General features: G+C 35.7%; 1 protein-coding gene across 2 annotated transcripts in view; it reads right to left on the bottom strand.

Annotated features, from left to right (window-relative positions):
* Positions 1 to 200: 200 nt before the first annotated feature.
* Positions 201 to 27,018, bottom strand: part of Nup58 (nucleoporin 58) — a 47,280-nt gene continuing 20,462 nt past the window's right edge. Inside the window, exons 11-15 of one of the 2 annotated variants that reach the window (XM_074043749.1) lie at positions 26,650 to 26,732; positions 18,614 to 18,815; positions 13,080 to 13,178; positions 11,474 to 11,569; positions 201 to 439 (exon numbers count right to left, since the gene is read on the bottom strand). In XM_074043749.1, the coding sequence (XP_073899850.1) occupies positions 357 to 439; positions 11,474 to 11,569; positions 13,080 to 13,178; positions 18,614 to 18,815; positions 26,650 to 26,732 (563 nt within the window). In that variant the 3' untranslated portion in view covers positions 201 to 356. Of the gene's footprint in view, positions 440 to 7,928; positions 10,074 to 11,473; positions 11,570 to 13,079; positions 13,179 to 18,613; positions 18,816 to 26,649; positions 26,733 to 27,018 lie in introns of those variants that run through there. The other variant, XM_020178151.2, reaches the window with a different exon arrangement.

Raw genomic sequence — 27,018 nt, 5'->3', positions numbered from 1 at the left:
CTTCAAATGCGCACATTGTATGGCATGTGAAAAATATCTCAAACTTCTTAGAAAAAAGAAGAGTAAGTTGTGTAATCAAAATTACAAATACTTAGTTCACTATACTTAGTGAGTTTTATTTTGCATCAACTTTTCCTACTCCATCTAGAATGTTCCACAACACACACAGACTTGGTGGCCTATGTATATGATTCATTAGGTTATCCTAAAACATCAAGGTCCAGTTTTCTTTCCTGAATTCTAAACATCCTGACCCAAACTAACTCTAAGTCTCATGTCACTTTTCTGAAATGAGATTCACAAAATGAGTGTCAGAAGGTCCTTGCAAAGGAGATACTTGTTGATTCAGTGCCTGCTCAGAACTGGATTTTTCTTCCTAGTTCATTGGTTTCCGTAACACTAGGTTTTCGAAATCCAGTTAAAACCTGTGATTTGTGGCCTGAGAGAAAAAGAAAAATAGTTTAGACTACATTGTGACAATAGTACTAGTTAGTGTGCTGCATGCTGTTTGCACAAGGCACATTTCAACACCTTACATGTGCTAACTCATGTCTGTTTTCACAACCAACCTATAAGATGGGGATTGCTATCTCCATTTTAACGATGAGGCACCAAGATGTGAAGTAACTTTCTTAATGTCAAAGGGCTCTCAAATGTGGAGGCTTGTCCTAGTAGCCTAGTTTCACAACTATGTGGAGAGGTCTGCAGGCAGTCACGGAAGCAGCTCTTTTCCTACTGCAGTATCATTCAGTTAATATTTACGGAATCCAATTATTTTGTATCGACAATACAAATACAAACCCAAGTTAAAAAAAAAAGTCAGAACTTCTAGGTTTTCACAGTCTAATGAGGAAGAGAAATATACCATTAAATAATAGAGAATATGATATGGTAAGCCTGGATCATAAGGTCCAAACTCTAACCAGAGTGCATACTAACTTTGCTGGGGGAGTTGGAGGAAAAATGGTGCTGAAAGGCTAGCATTTGTCCCAGACGAAAGGAACCACCTGTTGCCAAATGGCATGAAAGAGCAGTGTTCTGGATGGCCTTGCTGTGAGAACGTCAGGAGAAGGGATGGTAAATGAAGCAGAGGCCAGACTGTGAGTGACGTTGTGCATTGTGCTGAGGAGTCTGGATGAAGAGAGGGGCAGTACGGGTAGATACGACGCCATGTGCATCCTGAAAAGATAACTACAGGATGACAAACACGGACACAAATAATGAAAGTGGGGATTCCAGGTCGGATGCTGTTTCACCAACTGATGTTAAGAGTTAAAAGAAAAGAAAAAAACACAGCAAATCAAACACCTGCAACTTATTTTTCATTCACGTATGTAAAGCATGTCATCTGAAGCAGAACTGCTTGACAGAAATGCGATGTGAACCATTCAAGTGATTTAAAATTCTGCTAACCACGTTAGGAAGCTGAACGGTGTGGTTCGGGGGCAGAGTGCTTGCCTAGCGGGCACAAGGCCCTGGGCTTGCTGCCTAGACAGACACGCACAAAGCGCAACCCCATTACAATGAAGAAAGCATGCGAAGTTACGTTAACGAGATGTGTTTTGATAACGCTTACTCACTCTACTCTATTATCATTTCAACCTCACACTAATACAAAAATGTTAATAAGATGCTTGCATTTCTTCTCATACTAAATCTTTGAAACTCATTGTGAATTTCATGCCTCAATAATTCTCAATCTGGATGCAAAGTTTTTCTGGGAACTACTTGATTTAAATTTAATTTCATAAAACTTGTAATTGAAAGTGTATATTCCTATACCCAAGTTGTTCCAAACACACTTAAAATGTTGCCCAATATTCAAATTACCAGATTTTAGTTTTGAGTTTATTCAAAAGTTCAGTTCTTGGTAGCACTTGCCCATATTTCAAGGCCTCCACAGCCACATGTGGTTGGTGACTACCACTTTGGACAGTGCACACTGCACTGCTCCTCAACCAGGGGAGGATGACTCGCCTAATCCCCGGTTAGCTGACAATAGATGTCACATTTCAGAAAGCAGAGGATTTAAAAAGCAGAGAATCACTGAATTTCAGACCAACTGCAAACCAACAGTATACAGAAGTAATTCCTGAGTACGCAAGTCAGCATGATACTGTCTGGGCTAAATTGTTTAAAAGAATGTTGTTTAGGGCAATTCCTTGTTCAGCTAGTAGCAACAGTGATCTGAGTCACTCTTATTACCAAATCCACAAAACACAAAAACCAAGTTGCATCATTGAAGTCATACAGAAAGGCCTGTTTAAACATGTATTTGGACTCTATCTTACTTAAAATACCTGAAAATGACAGGTATTATTTTTTAAAAACACCTTTCAAGTATATAGCTGAGTTAGCAAGACAGGCAAATTGTTGGAGCCAAAAGTGGAGGTGTGAGGAAGGCGGGGCACGGAGGCAGTTGTGAGCAGTTGTTCTGCTCACGGTGAGGCCTGGGCCTGCCGGTGCATTGCACACATTGTCCTCTGGCTTTACTGGCAGGAGCTTTAGCTGCATGCACGACGCCTACCAAAAGACATCCAAGCCCTGCTGGGTGACCAGGTTCTGGCCAATGACATGAGCACAGAAGTGAGGTATGTGACTTCAAGATCACTCTCTTAGATGCAAAATGCTCCCTCCAAGCTTTCCTTCTTCCCATGAGCTGGAAGGCAAATATGCTCCCTCCTCAGAACATATTACTCTCAAGCTGGGAGAGCCACACAAGGAGTCTGGGCCCGTACTCCACGGAGCTTCATCAACTCAGAACTGTTCCTCTGACCACTGTGTGAAACAAATGATCTTCAGCCACTGCATTTGAAACTCTTAATAGAGCAGCTTTGTATCTAAAATCATTTAAGTCATTACATGTCTGTAATCCCAGCTACCCCAGGGAGGTGGAGATTGGGAGGATCACAGTTCCAGGTCAGTTGGGGCAAAAAAAGTTAATGGGACCCCCATTTCAACCAAGAAGCAGGGAGTAGTGATGCACATGCAACTGTACATGAGGCTGTGGGTGGGAGGATTGTGGACTGAGGCTGGCCTGAACAAAAACTAGAGATACCACCTGAAAAATAACTAAAGCAGTAACGGGCAGGGGATGTGGCACAAGCTGTGTCACACCTGTTGAGCAAGCACAAGGACCTGAGTTCAAACCCTGGTAACACTAAACAGAACAAATCAAAGCAACAAATAAAGCAGGGATACCAAAGGTCTGTACTAGGAGTCAACAAAGTTTTCCTACAGTTAGAAGATAGTGAGTGGCTTATGCTTTGCAAGTCATAGGATCCCTGTCCCAGCTTCTCAACTCTACCACTGTAGTGCAGAATGTAGAACATGTAAGCATGGCTGCATTCCAATAAAACTTTATTTACAAAGCCAGGCAGTGGGCTGTACTTATCCTTTGGCCATAGTGGGTCAACCCCTTGTCAACACATCACCAAAGACAGTGCCTCACGAGCACTGCCTATTGCGACCATAGCTCTCCGAGTAGAGAGCAACTATGCCCCAAAACTCACTCCTCTCTCAGAAGGGGCTGTGCAATAAACTCACACTTCAAGTGTTGCCAAAAAACTCCTCAGAGTGAGATCTTTTTGATGTACACCTGGGTTGGTAGTACTTTCATGAAGGGACACCCTGAGCAAATGTCAGAAAAAAAAGAAAGAAACCCACAAAGTCAGACTACTGCTTCAAATGCTGGAATTATCAATGACAAAACATATTAGATACGATTACAGAAAAAGTGTAAGGAATACATCTTTATCAAAAAGTAGCCAGGCACATTTTTTACACAACCCAGTAGAACTTCTGAGAATATTAAAAATTTCAAAACGTGGCCTTGAACCACAAAGACAAGGAAAATAGAAAAAGAGCAAAGAAACTGGAGAAAACATAACTTAGCAGATCAAGAAAGTTAAATTCTGTATTTTTATCAGTAGGGGCAAAGTAGTAAGAACGATCCTTTCAAAATGGAGAGAACAGGGAGGAGGCTTTTGTAGTTTGAGATTTGAGAGGATCAAGACCTAAGGCCAGTCCAGATGATATGATCCTGCCTAAGAGAACCCAAAAACTCTACCAAGAAACTATTAGAAATCATAAACTGCTTTGGCAAAGTAGCATGATATAAAATTAATATACAGAAATCAGAAGCTTTTCTATATACCAACAATAAACAGATTGAGAAAGAAATCAGGGAAACAATCCTATGTACAATAAGCCTCACAAACAATAAAGGACCTTGGAATACACTTAACAAAGGAAACCAAAGGCCTTTTTAATGAAAACTATAAACCACTGAAGAGAGAAACTGAAGATGACATCAGAAGATGGAAAGACCTTCCAAGCTCGTGGATTGGTAGAATCAACTTTGTGAAATGGCCATACCACCAAAAGCAATCTACATGTTCAACTCTATCCCTATAAAAATCCCAATGATATTTTGCAAGAAATGGAGAAAACAATTGCGAAATACATATGCAAACACAAAAGACCTTGAATAGCCAAAGCAATTCTGAACAAAAAGTCCAATGTTGGAGACATCACAATACCCAACTTCAAACTATACTACAGAGCCATAACAATAAAAACAGCATGGTATTGGCACAAAAACAGACAAGATGACAAATGGATCAGAACAAAAGATCCAGACATAAACCCACACATCTATAGCCAACTGATCTTCAACAAAGGAGCCCAAAACGCATGATGGAGAAAAGAGTTTCTTCAACAAATGCTGCTGGGAAAATTGGATATCCACATGTAGAAGACTGAACTAGACCCCTGTCTTTCACCCTGTGCCAAAATCAATTCAAAGTGGATCAAAGACCTTAATATAAGGCCTGAAACTTTGAAACAACTCCATCCCAGCATAGGAAATACACTGGAACAGATAGGTTTAGGGAATGACCTCCTAAGTAGAACTCAAAAGGCTCAGCATGTAAGAGAAACAATGAACAAATGAGACTGCATCAAACTAAAGAGCTTCTGCACAGCAAAGGAAATAGTCACCAGACTCAAAGAGACAGCCCACAGAATGGGAGAGAAATCTTGGCCAGCTACTCATCCAATAAGGGACAAATATCCATACTCTACAGGCAACTCAGAAAACTCAGCCCCCAAAGAATCAACACCCCAGTGAAGAAATGGGCACATGAATTAAACAGGGAATTCTCAAAGGAAGACGTACTGGCCAGTAAACACATGAAGAAGTGTTCAACTTCCCTGGTTATAAAAGAGATGCAAATTAAAACAATGCTTAGATTTCATCTCACCCTACTTAGAATGGCCAGAATCAGGGGTAGTAACAAATGCTGGCAAGGATGTGGCGAAACAGGAACCCTTACACACTGCTGGTGGGAATGCAAATTAGTACAACCACTATGGAAAGCAGCATGAAGATTCCTCAAAAAACTAGACAGAACTGCCATATGATCTAGTGATACTGCTCCTGGGCATCTTTCCAAAACAACATAAAAAGGATACAGTAGAGACATCTGTACACCAATGTTCGTTGCAGCACTATTCACAATACCCAAGCTTTGGAAAAAACTGATACCCTACAACTGATGAATGGATCAAGAAGTTGTGGGATTATATACACAAAGGAGTATTACTCAGTCATAAAAAATGACATGTGGTCTGAAGGTAAATAGATGCAATTGGAGAACTTAATGTTAAGTGAAGCCAGGATCAGAAACACAAAAGCCCCATGTTTTTTCTCATACATGAAAGACAGATCCAAAAGACAAACATACACAAAAAACCAAGCATGATCATATACAAACTCAGACATAGAACATGTTTGTACCAGTGGAACTACTCTGTGGAACTCTGGGAAAGAAAGGAAAAGAGAATGATAGAGCATCAGTAATATCACATAACTTAGTGTGTGAAGGTAGAGGATATAAGGATGTGTATTATTGAAAGCTGTTGAAAACTGGGGGGGTGGGAGGTAAAAGGGTAAGGGAGAGTAATGGAAGAGGTTGAACCGGTAGACATCCATTGGGATATCCCTTTGAACATAAATGTCAAAATATATATAATGGATAATTACATCTAACAAGGGCTTAATCTAAAAGATCGTTAGGAGAGCATTTTTCTGTTTTTAAAGTGGTACCTACAGAAATGTAGTCAGTTAACAAGAATTTATCACTCTTGCTTATCTGAGTTGGCGTCCTTGAATCAAGTCTTCACACCTATCTATAGGGGGGAAAATTACAGAAAGAAATGGAAAAGTGTTCCATGGCTACAGACTTCTTTTCTGCCTTCTGAATCTGTAAGAACACAAAGGGCATTACTAAATCTGGAAATAACATCAACCTGAAACACTGGCCACTGATAATCATTTCAAAAGGCCTCATGAGTTCGGAATCTACACTGAGTGCTTGCATCACCCTGGGAAGGGGAAAGGACCACATTCCTGCCCAGAATCATCAAGGTCTAATACGACCACCATCTCTCCTTATCAGTTCATTATTAGAACTGTTTCTAATAAAAAGAACCTAAACAGTCACCAAAGAAACTATTGAACAGTATGGCCAGATCTGCTATGCAGTATTAAAAAGAACAAAGGAAAACACCTGTTGCATTTTCCCGTTAAGAACTTCAACAAGAACTACCTTTGGAGAGTGGGTATTACTTGCTTTTCTATTTTAAACCCCCTTTATGCTGCTCAAGTTTAGATTACTTACAGTGCTGGGGATCAAACCCAGGGTCTCATACATGCTAGGCTAATTCTCTATCACTGAGCTACTCTTAAAAAGAAGTGGGCTAGGACGTGGCTTGACTGGCATAGTGCTTGCCTGCAGTAGACAGTGTGACTGACACAGCCACTCATGCATCTCAGGTCCATTTTCAGAGGGGGAAGCTGAGTTTTAAAAAGGTTAAATAACTTGCCTTGGATGACGAGCCAAGGCTCTGAGACCAGCTGACTGCATACATTTCACAGGAAAAGTATTAATACCCACTAACAGAGCCACAAACCAGTAAGAAAAAACCCTAAGTAACCAGTATAAAATAGACAAAGGTTGTAACATGCAATTCCATTAACAGAAACTACTGAGATGTGGATATATGTATGCATGCACTCATGCATATATACTTATTAGAACTAATAGCTAAAATTACAAAGAATTCTAGGAAATGAGTACACATACACATAGGCACCATATTTTTGGAAAGCAATCAAACATTAAAATATACAATTTTTATACTTTTTCACAATTCCTCTTCCAGAATCAATCCAAAAGAAACATTAGACATAAGCATAAAAAACAAGGATACAACTTCTGCAAAACTAAAACAGTGGGAAGAAACTGAATGTCCACCAACAGGGAACAGCTGAATAGATAACTGGAAGTCCACTTTGGGGCAGCGTGTCAAATGTAAATCTCTATACGCTGACATGGAGGGGGACTAACATACCATTAGGGGGAAAACCATAAGCCACACAATATAGCTTTTTAACCTCTGCTTGTTTAAAGAAAAAGAAACATGTGAGAATAGTAAAATATGGGAAAATGACAGAGCATATAAAAGAGGAAAGGAGAATGAGCATTTATACACACATGTTGAAAAAGGGAATTTTTTAGTAGGGTCTGCAAAGGTACACACTAAATCATTAGAGCAGACATTTTGGGGAGGGTGTGGCATAGAGTTTAGGAGTTGAAGGAGTGTTTTGTTTTTTATTCAGTGTCCTTACATATAAATGTATGTGTTTTTATATATAATAAATATATTTAATGTTTAATGATTTTGCAATTTTGAGAAGATATTTAACTGACAAAGAACTTACTAACTTGTATTCAGTCTTTTGTTTAAAAAAAGAGCAAGGTGTATAAAATTACTTTTAGTGTCAGAAAACAGTAAAAACTAAAGAGAATAAAAGAACAATTAAAATTACAAGTATTAAGAACAACTATTGACACTTATAAAGATTCACAGCAACTGACACAATAAATTTTATTGTTTCCATAATAGGCTCTGGACAAAGTGAGGACAAGGAGACAACAACAGCACACTCAAACTCCTATCACAAATTAAATCAGTTACAGATTTCTAGTAGTTCAACATATGAAAATGCATATAAAGAAAAAACATCAAGAAATAGAAATATTTGTATTTTTGCAGCACAATGCAATGTCCTTTTAAAAAAAATGTTGTAACTGTGTATATAACTGACTATAATTCAAAATGCAAAAATCACATCTTTTTCTTAACTTCCCCATGATCTGGATCTGGGGATTGCAGTACTAGAGAAATATGCAACTGCTCACAGATAAATAATTTTCCTTATTTAATGCATCAAGATGCAAAAAAATTCAAGACAGCCAATTATTGCCAAATGCAGATAAATAAAACAGATGTGACAACACTTTAAACCCAAATAACATTATACTAAAAATATATGTGTGTATACGTTTATATACACCATACCTATTTTAGAAAAAAAGGTGCCTTGGTGAAAATGATTCTGAAAATATTCACTGATGCACATTATATACAAAACGTTCTATATAAAAAATTAAACTATTTTCAATGGAATTCCATGTTTACATCCCATCTGCAAACTGTACTTGAAAGATAAATAGGTCTACCTAACAGTTTCTTTCTAACTCATGGCTAAGGCAATTCTCTTTCCTAGGGTTCCTGTTTACCCACTAAACATCACTAATACTAACAGAGACAAGTATCACAGATGCAACCTGACATGCCTGTGTACTATGACCTGGAGATCTGCTCACTGTTAAAACTGGGGAAGAGTTAATAGTTGCTAAAAAGAGTAGTTTTTTTTTTCTTAAAATACATTGTTTCTCTATTCCAAATTAAGCACTCACTTAAGACATTAGTAGGCTTAGAAGCCACTCCATTTGGTGTCAAAACCAATAGCCCTATAGGAAGGAACTCTGCATTGAAACAGTTAGAAAGGCTCTCACTGAAGTAACGGTGCACCACCCTTCACCTGCATAGATTCAATTTGGCTTAATAGCTCTTTGCCCCCAGAACATGAGTCTGGAGTTCAACTACACTCCTGAAAGTCCATCTCAGCTAGGAGAAAAGATCTCAAAGAAGTAATGTGAGAATATATAGGGTAATAAAAGTTGCTGAAATTTGATGAGTCTCACAGCATTCCTCATTTGGAGCAGCTGCTAAAGGTTAAGATAGAAACAAAAATGGAAAAGACCGGGGACACTGAAGTTGAGTTGCTTAAATATTTACATCAATAACCATTTAATAAGTCTTGCAAACAAGTGAAATGACAGGGTACTTCTAGGTGATCATTTTACAAGCACAGGATTTGAAACTTAAAGGTGAAAAATTGAATACCTTAGAAAAGGAGAACAGTCTGAGGCAAAAGTTGTAGGTCTGGAAATATATATTTTTATATGCATACACAATTGTGTGTATTATTCTGTATATAATTACATACATATTCACAAGATGCCCTGCAGTGTAGTTCAAAAGGCCTTTTCAATGAACAAAGTAATTCTAGTATAGGTCCAAGAGTTCATACCATCTTTGTAAGAAACCAATGTGCATATATTCTCATAATGTAAACCTTATCAACAAAAACACTGCCATTAACACTAGGTTAAATAATAGGCTTTAGATTAAATTTTTTTTTTTTAAACCACTGTAGTAATGTCATCACATTTCTTACACGGAGGATCAAAAATAATGAAAAAACAACAACAACAACAACAAAAAAAACAAAACCAAAACACAACTGGATTTTAAATTCACAAGAAAGATGTTCAGTATGGCAAACAAGGTTCAAATCCCAGAGCAGGGAAAAATATCAAAACTTTATAAATCTCCTGGGGTGCAATTCAATTACTGCATTGTTAGAAAAATAGATTCATAGAATGAACAGTGCTTGCTAAGGATTCTCTCAAAGACATCAACCCATGTTTATCTTTTTCCTCTTTTGTTTCCAGCTGGAGGTTTCTTCAACTGAAGGAGTTGTCCTCCTGTTCCAAAACCTGCAGAGGCAGGATTGGACACCCCAAATGTCAAACCAGCTGATGCCGTGATGCCAGGGTTGCTGAAGTTAAACCCAGATGTACTTGAGCTGCCAAAGCCTTATATTTAGGGAAGAAAATATTCATATCAGAAGTTAAATCACACACACACAAAGCAACATACAACATGGGAATAAACAATAAATTTCTACCTGAAAGAATACATAATTTACAATACCAAGTATCTTAGGCCCCTGAATTTCTAATATGGATTTCACAGAAAAATAATTTAACAACTAAGTCGCACCCTGAAAGACAGAAGTTTAGTGATGCAGCCTCAGAGTAACCTTAGCACAAAAAAATGAAATCTACAGGAAATTTCCAGTTGCCAGAAACTTTCCTGTTCATTAACTATGTAAAGGTATCTTCCATCTCAGTCCCACCAAGAACATTTTATCAAGTAGCAGATAGACTTTCATGACATCTGGATCCACCTTTGCAATCCCAAATCATCCAGGAAAGCCTCAGCCCACAATGTGCAGCATTGCTTATTACTGCTGTGATGTTATGAGTCCTTACAGAATGAAGACCAAGTCTTATGATTGAATCCTTCTCTAATATGATCTTTAGGTTTATAGCCCCGAAGCCAATGAATTCCTTATCTTATTCCTGAAGCTGCTCATTTTAAGCACTACTTAATAGTAAGTAAAATTTCCTTCAAATTCTAAATTTACACACCTTTAAGTGTTACCTCATTATTTTAGACATGCTATTTATCCCTATGATTGCGTATTAAAACATGCCATAATTTACAAAAAATGGAGTAAATGGGAAAGTAGACAAAATTTTAAATTTTCTACTAGAAGTGTCAACAGATTATTTCTACTTCAAAAATGAAACAAAGAATCAAATTAAGCAGGGCACAGGTGATTCAGACCTGTAGTCGTAGCTACTAATGAGGCAGAGATCAGAAAAATCAAAGTCTGAGGTCAGTTCAGGCAAATAATTCGAGACCCTCTCGAAAAAACCCAACACAAAAAAGGACTGGTGAAATGGCTCAAGTGGTAGAGTGCCTGCATAGCAAGCATGAAGCCCTGGTATGTTTAAAATCAGACAGACTTATCACCAAAGAACATTTCTTTGTATTAAGAATGGTTCTCCTGGATAAACAATGATAATAAAAAAAAAAAAAAAGCTGGGGTAAACATTCATAATAATAATAATAAAACTGCTTAATCATGAAGTCACTAGGGATCAAATGAATCTCCACTAAGAGTTAAGAGAAGATGTAATCACTTAATTAAATCAAACTAAGAAGTCTTGTTAGAACCATTTTACACAACTGTCCTTTAGTTTATTGGAAAGATAAAGCTATATAATTACTTAGGCTTGCATATTTCATTCAGGGAGTAGAAAATGATTCAGGGATCTTTTTGGGTTTTTGGAAATGCCAACACTCATATTTTTTAAATTATTTGCACCTTTACATTTGCCTGGAATTCAGGCAGAAGCACACAAACCTGCACTAAGACTTCCTGAGGGTTTATTTGTTGCTCCAAATCCAAATGTGGAGGCCCCTGTGGTGCTGCATCCAAAACCAGAGCTAGTTCCAAATCCTGGTAGAAGGGTAATAGAAAAATATACAATGGTACATAAAACACAGGTTAAAGGATACTCACAAGTAAAACTGAAAATCACCAAAGGTCTAACAAATACCACGGACTTACTAATGAAATCTGTTACTTCTTTGTATTAAAGCTTTTAGTAAAAACAGATAAATTCTGACACAAAACACTCATTTTCAGACTAAGCTTACAACCTATCAGTTATTTTTAAAGATCAAGGTCATAAAAAATCAAGAGCTTATCTGTACTTTTCTTTTAAATATGCTAGAAATTTTATCAACCACTCAAATATGATTCTAAACAGTTACAAATACATCTATTTGAGGGGTAATATTTGAAAAAAAAAAGAGGATGAGTAAGTTCATAAACAAGCATGCCATGCACAACAATGTAAACACAAATACCACAGGATAACTTTACTTTTTACCAAAACATTTCTGGTTAATTTAGAATCTTTGCCATCGAGAGACTCTGCCTAAGTATGTAATAGTTGATTGCTTTAAGTCTACACCATAAGAGTAAATCCCCACCATACGTTAACCATAAAGGTTAACAGTGACAGCTTGGGAGTGGGGCATGTTTTTCTTCTTTACATTATTGTCACAATTGAAAATAGTGTTCTATATAAATAAAGGTCAAATTCTTTTTAGGATACCTTGCAACAGCTTATTAAAATATTGAGATGGACCATTATCACTGCCTGTAGTTTTAAGAAACATGATGGCAAGCTGGATAACTGATCATAGGAATTATACTGCTTGTCATGATTCTAGTTAATTCTTAATATAGGACAGATTCTATATTAAATTTTCATAATAACTTATAGGCCTCACCTTATATTTTAGAGGAAATTAAAGGAATTTATTCAACATACTACAATGTGCTTGATGAAATATTAATGTTTGATTATCTGTACCAAAGAATCATGATTATTTGTGTAAGACTTACCTTACTAGTTACCTAATTTATGATGCTATTAAAATAAGCTCAATTGCTTATAAGTGTGTAATACATTCAAATATGCCAAAATGCTTAGAAATGGACAGAAGTCAAGCTATTTAATTTATAAAATTAATTCCCCACTTAAAATGGTCATTTTCAGGGGAAAAAAAAGACAGTGATTAGGAAAATGTATGTCATTCAGAAGTAGACTGGAATCCAAAGTAATAATAAGACTAATAAATTTTAAAAGTTTGATTAAAATTAAATTTATTAAAGCTAAGTAATTCTCAAGTTCACATTTCAGTACATTGTTTGGAAATTATGAACAATCCTACCACTTATATTTTAGTACTTTTTGTATTTACTATTCACAGAAGATGGAATGATTCTTTAAAGTTATAAATCTAATACTACAATGATTACATTTAGAGAGTCGGTTTTGCCAGATGGAAGCTTAACTTCCAAAATAGCAACAGATCCTCTTGGAAAGTATTTTACAGGCTACTATCAATTCAAATGTATAATAGTTCAATGCAATATTAGAAAAGTTAAAGTGTACCTCCAAGGTTTGAAGAACCTAAGCCACTTGATTGCAAGCCAGTGCCAATACCTGAGCCGAATGGCGTTCCAAAACTAACTCCCAGAGATGGCTGTGGCCCTGGTATAAAAAAAAAAAAAAAAAAAAAAAAGAAAGAAAGAAAAGAAAAATGGGGGGGAAAAAACAAATTTTCCTTACTCTTTCAAGATTAAAGTTCCTTTATGAAATTTTAATTGAACAGTGATTACTTTTAACAAATTCCATTTGTTAATACTTTTGTTTTCAAGATGTCTTCCTGATCTAACTTATCTGCCCCAAGTATTTTATCTATCCAAAAGAAATTTTAATTAACCTACCTAGAAGTAAACAATTAAAAGAGGCTTACCACAATGAAAAATGTTGATCTACTAAGTAATTTAAAATCTTATAATTCTTTTATATTTATATCTAGAATTATTTTAGCTCTCCCCATTTGTTTTCTGGTAAAACTAGTTGGTGTAACTAGTCAAAGTTTTTACTTTTTTTTTTTTAAACAAGCTACTTATCAAGTCGCAATCAATCAAGAGACTGACACTAACATGGTAAAACTATCATGTTACTTCATAAAAGTACGCAAAAAACTAGGCATCTCTTATATGATATAAATGATATATACAATAATAGATAAAAAACAAGACAATGTTTTATTTTATTAAATTTATTGTTCATTTTAAAAGCAAACCAATGACACAGTAACATGACAATTCCAACTTGTTCACAGGAAGTGATAATTGAGTTCTAGTCTTAAGCTCTGCTACATTACACCACTCATAACCTGATTAAATGAGATAATGAACATTTACAAAGGCACTGCTGTGCACCTTGACAGATCGAATACATTCAAGACTTCATTTCAGAAGCTCCTTTTCAACATTCTGGAAAATGTACTTAGATACAGAGCGATTTGTCATCCCTTTCCCATCTGCTACTTTAAAGATTTTGGCTGAGTTTGTTTGGCAAGAATAGCATCAAACTTACTAGCCCCTCTTTTAACTACTATTTTTTTAAACTAAGCAGAATACAAAAATCTAAAAATCTCTCATTTGATAAATAACTTATGAAAATTACTCAATAAATTTCATAGTACAATCTTCAGTCTTGTCTTTTTCAAGCACAGTGATCAGTGCATCTCAAAGTTGAGTGAATGCCAAAGTAATATACATATTAAAATTTAAATTTTAAAGAAATCAAAGCCTTCAAGTTGTCCAATAAAGAATGAGGTTTGTATATTCAAAAGGTAGTGTAAAATAAAGCATTAAAAACAACAACAAAAAATGAGGAACTATACTTTGCTACACTGGGATAGAAACTGGATTTTTCAAATAGCTTCTATCCAGAAAATAAAGAACCGCAACTAAGAGCAGCCAGGGTTCTTATGCTACGATTAAAAAAATAAATTAAAAAAGGACTTAAGTTTTACATCAATTTGAGATTAATGTCAGAATAAACACCTGCCTAGCAGCTCTTTTGTAAAATGTTACTATGGCAAAAAGAAACTAAGCGCATTATTTTCTTATTTCTAACAAAAGTAACACGTAGAAAACACACGTCCAGTTTCTTTTACATTGAGACCTCAGTGTCACATGTTAAAAGGAGGCACTGCTGGTGGAAGACCCTAAAGAATAATGCACACCACAGCCCTCAGCTTTACAAGTCGTGGAGTGTTACCCAAACAGCATGCTTTTTGTTGTGTGTGGGTCAGGTTTTAGGAGCAACAGAACAGTTTCTCTAATCATTTTGTTAAGAATATCAAGAACTTGTATCCAACAATGACAACACTTTCCATTGCACAACAAATACATATTTTGAGTTTTGTTCCTTCACACAAATTCTGAAGGCAACATCATTTATAAAAACTAGTAGGCAAATGTATAACATTTTTAAATAGTAAAAACTCATGATAAATATCTTCCATGCCAAAGTATTAGCATATATTATACTCTGGTCACCATATGTATTAGTTTCACTATTGGAAAGCAGAATCTAAATCCTTTAGGCAAAGGTTATGTAAACAGTCCAAGTCTGCTTTGAAATCTCAAAAGTCATTCAATGAAAGGCTCTTAGTTCCACAAATAAGATCAAAACTAATAGTAAGATATGTCAATGATTGCTTAAAGTGAAATTTTCACGTAGAGTAACATTTTACCAAAGTTACCATATAATATATTCACACACAACAAAATCAGGTTTAGCACTGACATTCATATTTGCCAGAACAAATTCTACTTTCTTAAATATAAAACTGCATTCACAGGAAAAGGACTAAAGTGCTAAAATTCTTATAATTTTCCATGATCACTAAAAATGCCTAACATAATTAATATGATTAATTCCTAAGACATCTTTTAAAATAATAATTTTTCTTCAAAAAAACAAAAATGCCTTTTCCCTGTTCTGAAATATTTTACTCTTACTGACTTAATGGGGGAATGTACCTTTGGTTATTAAATACAACAAAATCACAAAACCACAAGAAACTAAAATTGAACTACTTAAATTTTCCTATTTAACACTATACTTTAAATGTCCAAGCCTTCACTAATGCTAGAAAGTAAGAATTCTTCACAAATGTCTCAGCTCTGTCCTTAAAAAAAGCAGCTAAGTCACATAAGAAAAAAGCTTATTATGTAAACATCAGGAACTTTTAAACGTGTCAAAACACAACAGCAAAATTTAACCCTAGTACACAACTTCAAATTAGCTATCCTAATTAAAAATTATACTGAGAAGCCTGATGTAAATGTCTTGAGTTTTTCAGGAGGCTTGAGGAGTACTTGCAGACAGCATAGGCAAAATCTGCTAATGGAATGTTACCTATGTATGGATGCCTATCTCAATATAAACAGCTGGCTTTCATCAGTTCTTGCTTCAGCCTTCAAAACAAACAGCCAGAGATCACACATGCCTAAGCCCTATTGTGTATGTGTGTGTGTGTGTGCGTGCGCACGCGTGCAGATATGTAAATATTTTCTCCCACTAAGAAAGAATTGGGGCTCAGAGTGTACTTCAGTGGTAGAGTATGTACTTAGCATGTATGAGGTCTTGGGCTCAACCTTCAATTCAACCCCCACCCCCACCAAAAGGATCAATGCCATTGAAGTGCATCCTTCAAAAGACAACAGTCTAAGAAAACCTATTACTCTATGCTCCTACTTACCTTAATGGAATCAAGAATCTCTATACAAATAAACCCCAATACACTGATAGCTTAAATCTCATACAGGTGAACAGTGAAAAATAAAAACAGTGTGCGAGCTTACTTAGCTTCATCTAGATGGCTTAACATTTGTTATTGGCACATAAAGACTTCATGAAAGTTATAGGGCTGAAGGATTAACCCCCTGGATACATAACAAAATGCAATACATAGTGGGATTACTAATAGGGCTATACTCACATCTAACAGAGCTTATAAACCTCACAGACATGGTGACAAGACTAATGACTAAAATAACTACCATTTTGAATGGGAAGGCATGAAAAGGGATGGACTATGGCGGGGAGACTTTTAGGGAAACAACATGCAAAAGAGAGGCATAATGCAAAATTGTTATCACCACTGTTTAACTTCTCAGTCTTAAAATTTCATACAATTGAAAGTGAAAACATTGTAAGACTGTTCAGGCTGATAATGTTCATTTCCTGCCATCTGATCAGAAAGCCCTTATGCAGACTTCAAACTTGAAAGCACACTAAAAAAGTACATTTCTCCTGGCAAAAGTCACTAACAAAATTAAAGATATAAACAAAAGGCTCCTTAGGATGACTATTCCAAATTACACAAACATTCTCTAAAACCACACAGAACACAGATCACACCTATAGTCTCCTTCATATCCCCCAAACCTAGCACATGGTCGGCACTATGTTTAACAGAATGAACATACAACTTCATGTCCATTAGCAAAAAATGTATGAGTGAAAACCTACAACCTTATCAAGATGAGACAGTCTACATAAGAAAGTTAAAAGCTGACAAGTGACTTTGCATCAAGTTTATTTACCATAGTATCTTCATTTATGGTATAACAGTTTAAACAACTGACTTTTCTCAAGTATTACAAATCAATTATATTTTAATAAACAGCTAACCAAAACCCCATGCTTATCTGGTCTGCTTTGGGATGAAGAGTAACTGTGACTACAGTTGGCTTGAGGAGAACTGACAATCATAGTTATCAGACTGATTCTTCAAAGCAACCAACTTTATAACAACTTTTTCCTTTCTCGGGATCTTTCCTAGCTCCGGGAGCTCTACTCTTTGCTACTCCTCTGTCTCAGTAAACTGTCCTGCGTTATTCACAGGGGGAAAAAAAAAAAAAAGCATGAGAGTGTAATCCTACATTCCAGTAAAGCTAGACAGCCAGCTTCTAGATATTCCTTATGTGAGCCACTGGTCACATGAGTCCAGCCACGACATGTGGAGGATATAGAGTAAATCCAACAACCCTTCACTGACGGCACAGCAATGCTCCAAACAGGAAGAACAATTGATGGAAACTGCCAAGAGCGACCAGAGAATGCTTCTCTAGTATAGGCAGCCTGAATAAAACCTAAACTCATAGTTTTAAAAGTCTTTTTTGGTTTTTTTGCGTTGTAATTTGCTACTGAATTATATGGACTTCTCACAAAAACCGATGCTACAGAATAAGCCTCACTCAAAAACTTACAAGTGATCAATAGAAAAAAATCAATATTCATTAAGACTGTATTTCCTATGTCAAACTTCAAACTTGATAAAAGGGACTCTAAGAATAAGAAGACAATTAACTTCTAAAAGACCAAATGATACACTGCAGAACCACACCACACACAAAAACAAGTTTCTCTAAATAGAAGTGGAACTAAACAAAGGATGAAAGTATCTCACCAATTATTTTCATCTGCCCACACAGTATGCAATTCACATCTCAAAACATCTTCTTCCTGATCTTGCTAGTGAGCTGTTCATTTTGAAAAGGTATAAATCATGCTAGCATGTATATTCTTCAAAATTTGGTTGAGGGCCTGAATTGTTACCAAAGTACATACAAACAAAGCTACTGATCTTCAGCACATTTTAGTCAATAAAAACAAACTACATCCTCAACATGGGTACTATGCAATCATGTACGAGGAAAACGAGAATGCACCATCTATCGGTATCATATATGAAAAAATGCAATGTATGGATATCTCTGACTTTAAAACAATAAATGATACAATCACAATTTTATAATCTAATGTTAACTGTAATTCAGTAGTGAAACACCATTTTCTAAAGGGCATTTATAGCAATACAGCAAACATTAAGTAAATTCACAATATTCAATATCTGATGTATAATTATTGCTAAGACTACCCTGCATTTTTTGTCAGGTATGTTTATAATGTCCATTACAATTTTTAGATTGTACTGGAACAGCTACTCATAGAAATTTCTTCAGTGCTCACACAAAAGGAAGACTTTTAATAAAAATGCACATAAATATTCTGCATTTGAACAGTAAGAAGCTATAACTTGAATGCATTCAGACCTGTAGCAGGCTGTTGCTGCTGTGTAAGTGTTGCAGCCATGGCAACGGCTGCTGCATTTGGCATGGTGCTGAAAGGGGTTGGTCCAGTGGTGACTCTGGGTGCGTTCTGCCACTTCTTAGCTTCTGCTCTCCTGGCTTCAAACACATCTACAGCATCTCCCAAGAACATTTTTCTGTAGCCAAGGTACTGTTCTTTAAGCACCTAAAGAAATTGGCGGGGAGGGGGGGGGAGGAAGCCTAATCAAGTTCCATGATGATAACATGTAAATGAACAGAACTACAAAATTAGTTACCAAAGACATTGCCCATATTACACATACCAAGTAAATTGAAACTAGAGTGCTACTAAAGGACTGGTGGAGTGGCTCAAGTGGTAGAGCGCCCACTTTAGAATACTACTAATATATGTTGATATGAGCAGTACTGAGTTTGTGAGTTCCATCACTTCTTTAAACATTCTGCTATTTTTTTATCCATCTTTACAGTATGCCACCTAAAATATTCTGGTTTTATAAGACTAGTTGAAATGAGTCAAATAAACTTTTAGGAAAGCAAAATAATATTGAATATTATCATTCATGAAATTTTTCTCTTAAATGTCCAACCTTTTTATAACCTTTAAATTGAAAACCAGCACTAAACAGATACTTGTTAAATACATTTTTTAAAGTTTGGGTTACACATGCTAAACTAAGATGTTACACTGCAAACAGAGGCTGGAAAGTACAACAGGGCCTCTATTTTATCAGCACTATTACCCAACCCCTCCTCACTATTAGCATGGGCTGAGACCTAGTGTTAAATCTCTAGCACCACAAAAGGAAACAAATCAAGAGTAAGGAAAATTACCAAGTTATCCAATGCAACATATTCCTTGACTAAAGCTATTAATAGGAATGATTCTATTTCACATTGGCTATTAAACACTTCCATTAAAGATTCAGTCTAATTACAGATGTTGTATACCATTTTTAAAGAGACGTTTTTCTTAACAGAAGTAAGTAACCACTAGGCTCTTTGAATACAACAGGTAGAAACAACACTAAGAAATCTTACTGTTACTTGTAGTACTTAAAAGCTACTGCAAAGTTCCAAGATGCTGGATTACAGATACCCAGCACATGTCTGTGTCCTTACAAGTCTGAAATAAAACCTCACGAATGTGGCTAAAAAGAAAAGTAGGCAATCTAGAAAGGGAGGGGAAGATTGGGCATGGTGGTGCATGCCTGTAATCCCAGCCAGGCAGGAGGAGGAGGTAGAAAGACTGTGGGTTTGAGACCCTACTCTTAAAAAAAAACCTAAAAGCGTCCTGGGGGTATGGCTCAAGCAGTACAGCAGATGCCTACCAAACATGAGGTTCAAATCCTGGTATGGAGGAAAAAAAAAAAAAAAAAGAGAGAAAGAAAAGAATAAAAAGGCAGGAAGATAGGGTAATGTACTGAAAGATATTGGCAAAGAAAATCAAGAAATATCCAACTTTTAGATCTATAAAAGAAATAAAGTCCTAGCAAGTGTGGTGGAGCCCTGAATTCATACCTAGTACCAATTATTAAAAACAAACAAACAAACAAAACAAAGGAAAACTGCTTGCTCAGGAACAGTCCATAGTAGCCCTAGAGTGGGTAACCTTGAGCTAGAACTGATCCACTCCATTCTTAGGCCACTACACTAGTGTATCTGTGTGGCAGTAGCTAGCGGTACACCACTCTGCAAATGAAACACTAGCTCAATGGGACAGGCAGAAAACTGCAAACCTTGCTGTGGTTGGACAGGACCAATTGGCACCAGAATCACTGGCTAGGACAAAGGGCCGGTATTCACCACTCAGTGTCCTTATGTGGCAAATGCTACCTGCACACCATTCTGCAAATGAAACACTAGTAGAACAAATCCGAAGAAGTAAATGTTGAATCAGTAGAAGTCAAGAAAGAGCAAGTAGCAGGTGAGGTGGAAGATAGCAAGCTTCAGCACAGACAGTGCTAGGGTGGGTGGTAGCTGCCTACCAACTCCAAGAGCAGCCAGCCCTTCACAGTGGAATTGCTGCTACTCCACAGGACCTGGCCCACCCCCTTCAGCCACTGTCTCTGGCCCAGAACTTTGACTACTGACTCCCCTACTTGGGCTGCACTGAGGGGGGAATCACAGGCAATCCTGGGCCCAGAGGACAAATGGGAGTGAACACATTAGGAGAATCACAGATGCAACGCTGAGGGCCAGAGACTGGAGTAAAACGCCTGCTGAACTTACTGAGTCCAGACAATATACATAATCTTCCTCAACAAGGGAGAAGTACTAACTTTCATTTTTCCATTTTTGTACTTTTTCTTTTCTTTACTACTAATTTATCCTTTTTTCATTCCCTGACTATATTGTCTTTCTCCACAATAATTAAACTGTATTTTCACACACTGTTATTTTGAATACCTTTATCCCATATACTTCACTCCCATCATCTTTTTTAATTCCCCATCCTCTTCTTAATACTTTTAAATTCCTACACCTATAATAAATTTCAATCCCCATAGCATACTCTATTAGAATTCTAGTTCCTTTTGTATATAACTTTATTGTGGTATAAGTGGTGGTTTCAGTTGCTTTTTACTTCATTGAAATATTTGGATTGATTTTTGAGTTTGTGATTTTGATATTGCTGAGCTACACTTTTCCAGTCCAGCAGTGAAAAAAAAAAAAAACTGTGCATCAACCCTACCAGTCCAGCTTGAACATTAAGAATATTTCAACTGACAGACTAGTGATTAAAACATCCAAATGTGATTTCAACTGCACAAATTTTAAAACAAAAGCACAAGAAACATGAAAAAACAAGGCAAAATGACTCATCTAATAGTCAACAATCCCACAATAAAGTACTAGAATGATAGTGAAGAGCATGAAATCTCAGATAAAGAATTCAAAAGAATGGGCTGGAGGATGTAGCTCAGTAGTAGAGCACTCGCCTACCATCCACAAGTCCCCAGCACCGCCCCCCTACACACACACACACGTCAGAACAATAAGAAGAATCAATGAAATCAGGACATTAGCAAATACTGAATGAGTTCCAAAAACATACAAATAAACAACTAAATGAAAGAAATAAGGAAGACAATGCAAGACATGAATTCAAGACAAATTCAAGAAAGATAAATTAAGAAAAAATAAAATTGAAATTCTGAAAATGAAAAGCTCAGTAAGTCAAATAAAAAACTCAGTTGAAACTGTAGCTAATAGAAGGCAAGATATTGAAAATAGAGTATCAGGGCTTGAAGATAAGGTAAATGAATTACAAAATTCAGATGAAGAGAAAATAATAAAGTAAAAGTGGAACATACAAGATCTCAGAACATCTATCTTGAGTGTAGAAGAAGAGGGATAAGCTACAGGCACAGATAACATAGTCAATAAAATAAAAACTTCCCAAGTGTTGAGAAGGAAATGATCATTCAGATACAGGAGACGTTTAGGACACCAAACAAACAAGACTAAAAGGAATCTCTCACAGGCATATTATAGTTGAAACATTAAGTATATAAATGACAAGAAAAGAATATTGAAAGTTGTGAGACAGAAGCACCAAGTTACATAAAGGTAAACCCATCAAAATAACAGATTTCTCAATAGAAACTGTAAAAGTCAGGAGGGCATAGAATGATGTATTCCAAACCCTGAAAGAACCACCAACCTTGACTGCTATATCCAGTAAAGCTATCCTTCATAACTGAAGGAGAAATAAAAACAGTCCATGAAAAACAAAACGAAAAGTGATACATGACCACTAACCCAAAACTGCGTAAGATACTTAAAAGAATCTTATACACAGAGAGGAAGATAAATGCAACATGAAAATATGGGGAAGAATCAATCTCATTAGATGAGTACATAAACAAATGAGAATTAGGAAAAACAAAACCAAATACTATAATAAACAAAATGACAGAAATTACTGCATACTTTTCAATAACTCTGAAGGATAATGATCTCAATTCTCCAACCAAAAGACACAGATTTGCTGGACACCAGTAGGCCAGCCTAAGCAAAAAGTGAGATTCTCTCAAAAATACAAAATGCAAAATAGGGCTGGCAGAGTGACTCAAGTGGGAGAGTAAATACCTACCAATATAAGCCCCTGAGTTCAGACCCCAGTACCACCAAAAAAAAAATAAAATAAAAATAAACCAGAGTGGCAGCTTATATTAAAAATGAAACTATTTTTTGCCTATAAGAAATGCACCTCACTGGCAAAGAGAAACATAAGCTTATAGGAAAAAAAAAAAAGCATAGAGACAATCTCCCAACACAATATTAGTGGGAGACTTCACTTCTCACCACTAGATGAGTGACAAAAAGTCAACAAAGAAACATCAGAAATAAATGACACTTCAAAATGAAAATACAGTAGCAGACATCTATAAAACATTCAACCCAAAAGCCACAAACTACACATCCTTCTGAATACCCCATGGAATTTACTCCAAAACAGACCACACTTAAGACACAAAGAAAATCCTAACAAATACAAGAAAACTGAAATAATTTTCTGTATTTTTATCAGAGCACAATGGAATAAAACTAGAAATCATCAGCTGGAGAACAAGTACATGGAAACTATACAATACATCTTAAATGATCATTGAGTCATAGAATAAGGGGGGAAATTAGAAAATTTTTAGAATCAAATAAAAATGAAAGAGGCAAGGCAGTCTAAGAGTAAATTTATAGCTATGAATGCCTTCATTAACAAAATCAAAGAGCTCTCAAAATAAGTAACCTAATGATGCATCTCAAGCTCTCAGAAAAAACAAGAAAGTAAAAAATGGAAAGAAATAATAAGGATCAGGGAAGAAATAAAATGTAGACTAAAAGAATAATATAGAGAATCAATGAAATAGAGTTGTTTCTCTGAAAAGATAAACAAGATTGACAAAGCCCTCACCAAACTAACCAAAAGAAAAAGGGAGAAGACCCAAACTAATAAGGGGAAATCACAACAAATTCCAGTGAAATTCAGAGAATCATTAGAGAATATTTTGACTTATATTCCAATACACTGGAAAAATTAGAAGAAATGGATAAATTACTAGATGCATAGGACTTTCCAAATTGAAACAAAAGAATATAAATGACTTAAATCTAAAATGAGCACTGAGATTAGTGGTTTCCCAAAAAGAATAGCCCAGGACAGCATGGATTCACTGCTGATGTCTACCAGACCTTTAAAGAACTAACAACAAACTATTCCATAAAATAGAAAGGGAAGGAATGCTATAAAACTCATTCTTTTGAAGCCAGTATTACCCTGATACCAAAACCAGGTAAGGACACACACACACAAAAGAAACTGATGACCAATTTTCTTGATGAACATATATGCAAAAATTCTCAATTAATTACCTGCAAACCAAATTCAATGACACATTAAAAAGATCATACATCATGATCAATTGGTTTCAATTCCTTTGATACAAGGATGATAAAACACAAAAATCAGTAATATAGCTCCTAAGTAGAGTCAAGAACAAAAACCACATGATTATTAATAGATACAGAAAAGATCGTTCACAAAATTCAACATCCTTTCTTAATAAAAAGCCTTGAAGAAACTAGAAATAGAACAGAATGGACCTTACACCAACACCCAACATCATATTAAATGGAGAAAAACTGAAACCATTTCCTCTGAAATGAAACAAAGGTGCCCACTCTGAACTTTTATTCAATCTAGTGCTTCAATTCTTAGGCAAAGCAGTAAGGTAAAAGAAAGAAATAAAAAGGATACAAATAGGAAAGGAAAAATCAATATACAAAAATCAGTAGTTTTTCTATACATGAATAATGAACAGGCTGAGAAAGATATCAGGAAAACAATAGCCTCAGGGCAGGGAAAAAACAAAAAACAAATTTAGGAGTTAACTAAGTAGGTGAAAAACTTCTCTACAATGAAAACTATAAAACACAGAAAGAGAAACTTAAGACTCTAGGTGACGGAAATACCTCCTGTGTTCAAGTATCAGCAGAACTGACATTGTGAAATGTAAAAATGATTATACTACCAAAAGCAATCTACAGATTCAATGCATTCCCCATCAAAAACTCAATGACATTCTCCACAGAAATAGAAAAATCAATATTAAAATTCATATGGAATCATTAAAGACCCTGAAGAGCCAAAGCAATCATGAGCCAAAAGAGCAATGCTGGAAGTTATCACAATAACTGACTTAATTTGCTCTCTAAACTAAGCTGAAAATAAATGGAAATATAACAAAGTTGATCCAAAGAACATTCTTTAGTTCTTGGAAATATATTTGTTAAAAAAGTAGAGATACTTTGGCAGGAGTTTGAGGCTAGCCTGGGCAACATGGCAAAACCCTATCTCTGGGGCTGATATAGTGTGACTTAATAGGTAAAGCCCCTGCCTAGCAAGTGTGAGACCTTGAGTTTAAACCTCAGTACTGCCAAAAAAAGAAAAACGAAACAAAAAAATGACCTTATTTCAACAAATAACCAAACAAAAAGAGAAAAAAGAAAGAAAGAATAAATCAAACTTTCAGGTTAAGTTTATTATCTGGAGCTGTTTTATCCAAACCTTAGTCTCAAGTTACCAAAAAACCGTATGCTTTTTAAACCAGACAGGAGAAAGCCCATTGAAAAAAACATGTATTTATATCTGGGAGAGAAACAAAGACTCTGAGACTGGAAAATGGATAAAACAAGCTCAGTGGGTTCCTGGTGATGGCTAAAGTGAGGCAGAGGTACCCGGACACTCATTGTAACAGTGTTCTACATTTATTCGAAAAATTTCAAAATAAAAATTAAACAAGTCAGGTGCTTGTGGTTCATGCCTATAATCCTAGCTACTCAGGAGGCAGAGATCAGGAAGACTGTGGTTCGAAGCCAGCCCCGGCAAATAGTTCATGAGTTCCTATCTCAACACAAAACAGGGCTGGTGAAGTAGTTCAAGTGGTAAAGTGCCTGCATGAGGCCCTGAGTTCAAAGCCCAGTGCTGCCAAAAAAAAAAAAAAAAAAAAAAAAAAAGAAAATGATCACAATACATATAGAGTATTAACCTAGAATCATCTTTACCATTCTTAAAAATTAAAGTAATGTTTATTATAGACAAATAAGAGTCAAAAAAATCTGATAAAAATTCTTTCTTTAAAAAATTATCTTAAAAATTCCGTTTGGAGTTTTAAATCAGTTAAAGCACAAGGTCAAAGTTCACAGTGACCATTTTAAAAGCGATCAATTTAAATGGTTAACTTTTAAGAATTCTATTACCAGTCATCAGACAAACAAGAAACTATTGGTAATCTTGAACTATTCTACACAACTAATTTATTTAAACTATGGTTCAGTTGCTTGAATTTTAAGTTTTTCTGGACTACATATAGAACTAAGAATTGACACTGATTAGTCAGAAAAGGTGTAGTTAAACTTAACATTTCAATTACATAAAATTTAAGAACTAACATTACATGAGTCAAAAATTCAGATAAATTGTCTCATTTACATTATTTAATAAAGATGAGTTCCAGTTCTCTGTACTTTGAAGAAAAAATGTTGCAACCAAGTTTTTATTTTAATGGCATGGCCAATAAACATTTAAAGCACACATAAGATTAAATCAGAGCAAAAAGGTTTTAAGAATGTTTATTTTCTATTGTGTTATTTATAATGGTAAAGAGATGAAACAACATGAATGTTCAACAACAGAACATCTGAACAATGCACAATCAGACAATGGCTTCCTATGTAATGGCCAATCTGATGTTGAGGAAAAGTGAGTGTCAGCATGGAAAGTTCCTCCTCCTAACAAACTGTTGGAAAGGTTAAAATAACAGGGCACTTGACTCCTTTTTGAAAAGTAGACTTTATCAGTGGTTGTGTCTGGGAATTATTACATATTATAGGTGTCCCTAGTCTCTTCACATATATGTAAATTTGAGCTAATTCTGTAATAAGCATAACCACAGTTATTCCCAAACGAATACTCTGATCTAGATATCCAGATAGATTAACTGGCAATGAACACTCACCTTTACATTTTCATGAATAGACTGAAGTTGTGCAGCTAGCGCTACAAATGTTTGATAAATTTTCTGCATAGCCATTGATAAATCTATAAAAGAAAATTACATTGTAACACAAATACATTCATTTCATTTTTCTATTTCTCAAATCCAATTGTGGCATAAAGTGTAAGAGAAAAAAATCTTTATCAGTGCTACTATGGCTAGAGAAGACAGTGGACTGAGAGAAGGGCGACTACATCAGTAATCTGGAGAGGAAGAGGAAAGTCTTAGAGTTTCTGCCCTTGTCACAAAGTAACAATTCATAAAGTGTTTTATATTTACAGGGAATAAAGAACTAATCGAAGACTTAAGACAAGCACTTGTAGTTGTTCA

The sequence above is a fragment of the Castor canadensis genome, chromosome 10, assembly GCF_047511655.1.
Source record: "Castor canadensis chromosome 10, mCasCan1.hap1v2, whole genome shotgun sequence".
NCBI lineage: Eukaryota > Metazoa > Chordata > Mammalia > Rodentia > Castoridae > Castor > Castor canadensis.
This window is presented reverse-complemented; position numbering and strand designations above follow the sequence as displayed.